Source organism: Sceloporus undulatus, chromosome 3, assembly GCF_019175285.1.
Source record: "Sceloporus undulatus isolate JIND9_A2432 ecotype Alabama chromosome 3, SceUnd_v1.1, whole genome shotgun sequence".
Lineage (NCBI taxonomy): Eukaryota > Metazoa > Chordata > Lepidosauria > Squamata > Phrynosomatidae > Sceloporus > Sceloporus undulatus.
Window position 1 is genome coordinate 256529806 of NC_056524.1, and position 6643 is coordinate 256536448.

Genomic DNA, 6643 nt, shown 5'->3' on the forward strand with positions numbered 1-6643 from the left:
AAATACTTGCATGTATGTGTGTGTTGAGGTGGGATGGGGTGGGAGATTTGAGTGTGAAATTTGTTCTTGTAGCAAAAGGGGCTTCTTTAAAAAGTTAAGGGATAGACACTGGTATTTAAAATAGCTCACTATAAAAATCAGTTGAAAACATGAGATGAAACTGATCATACAGATAAATATGACCTGGGGGTGGGGGAGTTGTAATTAGTATTATGAGATGGTGTCTAATTATAGTCCCAATGGGTAGAACCATTGGGGGATGGTTCACTGAAAACTTCCCCCCACCAATGCCCCCAAAGGCCTGTTTTTCTAGCATGACCAAGTTTGTCTTTTTGCCCACCAAAAAGGAGCCACTCAGCCACTGTTGAAATGGGGAGGCTTACTTTTTTCTCAAAACTAAATTTATTGCTTTTGAGCCGCATAAGTAGTTTTAACTGTATTTTGTTTGACTTTACACTGTAAGCCACTGTGGGTCCCATATTAGAAGAAAGGTGGCATATAAAATTATAATCAATTAATTAATTTTATGATCTTGAGCCATTTGACATCTGGAATTACATAGCTGGGCCTCCTTCACAGAAAATTTATAGCTATATCTAGAACTCAGAAGCAGGAGAATTTGTTTCTTTTTTTCATCCCAAGTTCAGATTTTGTACAGTTCCATGGATTGGTACCTGGATGATGATATGAAAAAGAAGTCACTAGTTTTCCTTCTGGTAATGGTTTATAAGCTTCTTGAAAACAATACTGATATCACTGAGCTGCAACCAGGGGCTTTTGTTGGCCATACTTTGAAGAATTTGTTTTCCTCACTGTGGAGGGAGGGGGAAAATGCTACTAATACCAGATTTTGTTAGTAGGAAACTAAATAAAGGCCCAGTACATACCTTTAAAAAAGGCTGGACTTGACGCGGCCTGTTTCCTTCTGGAGGGATGCCGCAGCCGCCAAACTGCGCGGTGTCCCTTTGGAGTAAAAAGAACCCGAAAAAAGGTTCTTTTTGGGTTGCTGGGTGGCGTATATGCTGCACATCACTTACATCAAGATGGCGGCCATGTGGGCAGGGCCCCACCATGATGCTGCCACTGTGCTGTACTAGGGTTAGCGACCATGCAGTTGTGTACCATCCTTAACCCTAGTATCGTCGGCGGAACACCACTTTGGGACCGTCTGTCCCGGGCCAAAGAAACATCTGTTTCAATCTACTAGTTTCAGTATGTGCATCAGTTTTTTAATTAGGTTTAAATCAGTTGTTGGTTTCCTCCTAAGGATCTCTTCTTAAAGAAGAAACAGCTTGAGTCCTTATTCTTTTTCCATTATGGCACAGTCAACAACAATAGCAGTTTACTTAAATAAGGCACATTGACCATTACAAAATATTACAAACAGCAACTATACGTTTCACTGGATGACATACATTACAGTTTGCAATCTCAACAGCTGAAATAGATTTTCTTTTTTTTAAAGAGGGAAGAAATATAAATTCCTTAAAATAAAAATGTAGAGGATTGGTCATACTGTAATGAGTAATCATATCATAATCTCTAAATAGTGAATCTGTTACTATGATCCCTGAACTGAAGAGTTCAAAGAATGTACTAATTTGTTGCCCTGGTCTGTGGGTTAGCTAGGTGTTTTTCCCCCTATCTAAAGTAAATGGTACTGGTAGAAAGAATGTGAGAGCTTTAAATTGGATTTGAATGCACCATGTAGATTAACTCTTTCTCTCCCCCCCCCTTTTTTTTTAGATGACTCGCTCCTCTTCTACATACACCTTAAGTGGGCCAATTAAAAACGTTGTTACTGTGCAACGTTCCAACTCTGTTGATGGGAGCTCCCACACTGCTAGGCCCCGGCCTCTGATCTGTACTTCCCATGATCGGCAAGGGAGAATTGGTTCCAGTTCTGAAAATTTAAATGTCCACTCCCTTAGCTGTTCTCGCTTAGTCACCACTAATGATGAAGTTGGTAGAGAATAAAGGGTTGTCTAAAGTGAGCTCTATCGCCTCTTTGAACACACTTCGGATACAACATAGCTTGCTTTCAATGAGGTGCACACACTCTGTTCTAAGTCCTTTAGGTCAGGGGTAGGCAAACTGGCCTGTGAGGTGTCAGGGTCTGATCTCCTCACCCCCAAGGTAACCCATCGTACCCACAGACACTCCCAAATTATGTAGCTGTCAGCTAAAGGCTATTTCACTCCCTGGGCTTGTTTGAAGACCAAAATAGTACCGTATTTTATTTAAACCAGAAGTGAACTTTCACTTGCGGTTTTTAAAGATGGCTGAACATGGCTTGCCATGGTTCAAGAGAGGATGAGATTGGCCCCTGGACCCTCCTGCCTACCCCTAATCTAGATTCTGGATCTATCTTGGGGTTTCTGTGTACTGTTCACTCACACTAGCAGATTCATCTTTTGACTTAACTATATGCACCATGGATAACGATCTGTCCTGGGCTTCTTTCCATGTTTTCTAAAATTCAGGTGGTTTTTTAAAAAATGTGCTCTGTAGGGATCTGGATTTGTGCCCTGACCTTAATTATAATTAAATAATAATTTTGAACATTTTTGAGCAAGTCAAGATGACTTACTTAACATTTTAAAATAAGTTTTATACCATGCTTCATTCTCTTGCTGTTGATGTGGAGCAGAGTCATTGGAAGATGTTTATATCTGAAAGAAAGCAAACTCAGTGAAGAAAGCTGAAGGGCAGTGAGTAACATTTTAAACAATCCTGAAGCTTGGCCTGTACGCAAATAAAAGCTTGGAGCTTTATTCTTGTTGTCCTGCTTTTAGCCTCCCTGTTAGAAGAAAGGACACCATTTTGTTTGGAAAAGTGAAAATGCAGTTAGGGCTAGTTAAATCGCATTGTCTTTGAGACTGGAAAACCTGGAAATATCGCAGGTCTAAAGGAGAGCTCTGATTTTGACATAAATTAGGCACATGTGTGTCTCAACAGTGTTGCTGGGGATTTATGTCACACTAACTTGCCAGAACTTTGGAACCTGGAATGCTTTAAAAGGAATATTTTTCTATACTTCCTGAGATTATCTTGACTTGCTTCCCCACTCAAACCTCACTCGTGCTGGTCACTCCCAGGATATGTTGAGACTTCTTTCTTCCTAATGAGGTTTAATCAATATTTTCCCTTTCTTTTTAACAGGGCATCCATTCCCCTTCTTTGATCAACCTGCCATCTGTGTTTGAAAAAAGGAGTCATACCTTAAGTCGATCAACTACTCACTTGATATGAGCTACGTGGAAAATGGAGTTGCATCTTAAAATTGTGGCTGGACAAAAGGTGGCATAGCTTTTCAAGCAATCCCTTACTGACATGAATGGCGGTACTTAGTTAGCACTTAGTGGCAATTAGCAAACTTGTAGATAACACTAAGGTGAGCATCAAGAATTATCTGATTTGTCTACAAAATAAGTAAAGGCATGGATCTTAGTTTGGGTGTAACCTATCTCTTTGCACATGTTACTCTATCAGTATAATCAGAATATTTTGCTCAGCGTAAAGACTTCATGAATAAAATGGTATTTGGATTGGTTGCTGAAATTTGGAAGTTGATTGATGGTACACCCACTGACTGATGATGATGAATTTTGTTTTTAAAACAGTCTTTTTATATATATTTTGGCTACATTCAAGTTACTATTTCTATGAACACATTTCTACAGTAAAAGATATGCTTCATATTTAAAGCACATAAATGAACCTGCTTTTATAGGATGTTGGAAAGAGGCAGGTTTTTAGATGCCTGAATATTCTTCAGTTTCTTCATGACATGCAGTGGTGGTGTTTCAGTGGAAAATGTGAAACATGTTCACCAGATTTTCAGTTGATTTAATGTTCAGCTGCTAGATTTAACTTTCTTCAACAAAACGGAAAACTTCCTGAGGTAGAAACCTCACAAAAATCACTTTAGATAATTGTATTTATAATCTTTGAGTGGAGACCATTTAAAAAAGAAACTATCTCTAAAATATAATGAAACACTTTTTTTTATACAGACTGTTCATGCACAGATTTCAGTATGGAGATAAAATGTAGATTTGACTTCAATATCTACAGCTGCTACTTTTTTATTCATAGGCTTCCATATAAATTTCTTTGAAACATTCACACTATGTATTTCTTATATTTCTAATATTTTCCCTTACGACAAAAACATGTATAGAATAATCAAGTTTTCATAATATAATTTTAGCACTCTTTGGAAATTAAGTTTCTGCACATATTAAGCTTTTTCCTGGTGTGTACATTTGGGAGAGATAGTGAGTGGTACATCTAACTTCTCATTCTGTTAAACCCAGATTGCTACTTACTTGTCAGTATAATTTGTGACAGTTTATTACTTCTGTAGCTTTTAAAGATTCTATATTGGCAGAAACATTTGTAAATAAACTGTTTATATTAATTTTTTATTTCTTGATCCCATGGATTTTGCTCCCCCCCCCATCCCTGCAGTGTTTTTTGGATTGGATTGTACCACTTTATTTATGTCATTTACCCTCTAAAGCTTGGAACTTAGGAGGCTCACAAGATATAAAGAAACAGAAGTGTATATAAAAGAAACGTAATGTTATGTTTATGGCTTTAAACTGTGTATAGGATTAAAACCATTTAAAGGATCAGTTGAAAAGCAAAGGGTAAAGGGAGTACAGCATGCTAAGAAATGCTCTTTTCTTGTAAAGGAATCAATTCTAAAAAGTCTATTGGAACAAAAAGATGGGAACCAGCCCAGACTTCCTAGGGAAATTCCAAAACCTGGGTACAGCCGCAGAGAAGATCTTCTTTTCTGTTACCACCACACCTGCCTGTGAAGGCTTTGGGAGCAAGAGAAGGGCCCCTCCTGACAATCTCAGCACTCACGCGGGTTCATATGGAAATATATCTTTCAGATAGTTCTTACCTAGGCAATAATAAAGGGTTTTATAGATCATAACCACAAATTTCAGCTGTACTTGGAAATAGACTGATAGCCAGTTGAGCTGTTAAAAAGGAGTTGTGTGCTCTGTGTAACTGTATATTACTTGTTCCATACTTTAGTAACACATACAATGCTTGAGGATTTTTTACAATGGAAAATTGATCAGGGACATGTATATTCTAACTTGCTTTTAAAAATGTGTGATGAAACTATCTTCCCATTTAATTGCTCTTTAACTTTTTTTCTACTTTTGATAGTTCCTGGTCAAATAATGTCACAGTTACATCCCACTGAAGTTTTCTGATTGACTTAATGTTTTATATTGTAGTTCTCCATTTCCATTTTACTCAACAGGGAGAAGAATATGGATCAGAAGATAAGAATGGAGATGCCAATATATAGATTCTATTGGGTTGGAGGAAATAGATAGTTGTGTGCCCTTCATGACATTTCCAAGTTGACCCACAATTACAGTGGTTGTGAATGCCACAATTCTGACAGCTTGTTCATAAGGTTTCAGTGAACAGGCTATGAAAGCTGGTGCTGACTGACATGGTCAATTTTAGAAAGGGCACCATTACTGAGGAATAAACTGTTTTATCAAATCTGTTTCTTGGCTCCACAAAGAAGTACAAAAGGGTGAATTCAATGCAAGTGTGTTAGGCTTCTTGCTCTAACAATAGATTGTGTGGAGGTGGAAGCAAGAAAAGAAATCTCACATGGATAGAAATCAAACACCTGCAGATATACAAAACCTTTTATGTGCAATATGCCCCAAGATGAAGAGTCCTTTTCCAGCTTTCTTCCCTGTTTTGTTTGTTTGTTTGTTTGTTTGTTTGTTTTTTGGGGGGGAGGTTTCCCTCGCACAGTCTGGCAGTGTAGAATATTCTGATAGCAAAATTGTCACTGTTTAGGGATAGGAGCCCATCTGATGAGATGGGTGAGCGATGCAGAGGGAATTACTCATGGCCTGAAAGATATTTATCTTTCTTCCTATGTCAGCACTGTACTAAAATGTTCCAATCAACTCAGTTCTATTTAAGGTTCCTAGCACTGTTTGAAGAGGCATATATTCTCCTTGCAAGGTAGTAGGGCATTTATGGACTACTGTGATTCATCTGGAAGGATTGGAACAGTTATGATAGCACCAGTTTCTCAGTAGCTGTATTATCCATGCAAGTCAATGTGTCTTGCCTCCAGCGGTGGTGAAAGAGCTATTTCCTATAACCATAAAAATGAAGCAGAAAACAAAAGGTGTAATAAATAGTTGCTTTCTTTCAAATATATACATTCTAGACAATGTGATTGTTAAATGGATTTGTAATTGGTTTACCAACCTGGAACATAAAGGTGTTTATCAATGGTTCCTCTTCATCCTGGAGAGAAATGATAAGCAGAGTGCCCCTGGATTCTGTCCTGGACTCAGTGCTAGTCAATATCTTTATCAGTGACTTGGATGATGAAATAGAGAGCATGTTTATCAAATTTACAGATGACATCAAACAACAAAAGCAACAAAGCTAATACTCTGGAGGACAAGATCAGAATTTGAAATCCTAATAGATTAGAAAACTGTTTCACTAGAGAGAAATGTAAGGTACTACACTTGGGCAGAAAAAAATATGAACAGATATAGGATGGGTAACACCTGGCTTAAAAGGGACATAGCTGTCTTAGTAGACTACAAGCTGAACATGAGTCAGCAAT

General features: G+C 37.9%; 1 protein-coding gene across 1 annotated transcript in view; it reads left to right on the top strand.

Annotated features, from left to right (window-relative positions):
• The window catches only part of ECT2 (epithelial cell transforming 2), a 41802-nt gene extending 37372 nt beyond the window's left edge, over positions 1-4430 (top strand). The window contains 1 exon segment of the mRNA XM_042458544.1: positions 3163-4430. Within this exon segment, the coding sequence (XP_042314478.1) occupies positions 3163-3252 (90 nt within the window). The 3' untranslated portion in view covers positions 3253-4430.
• Positions 4431-6643: the final 2213 nt, after the last annotated feature.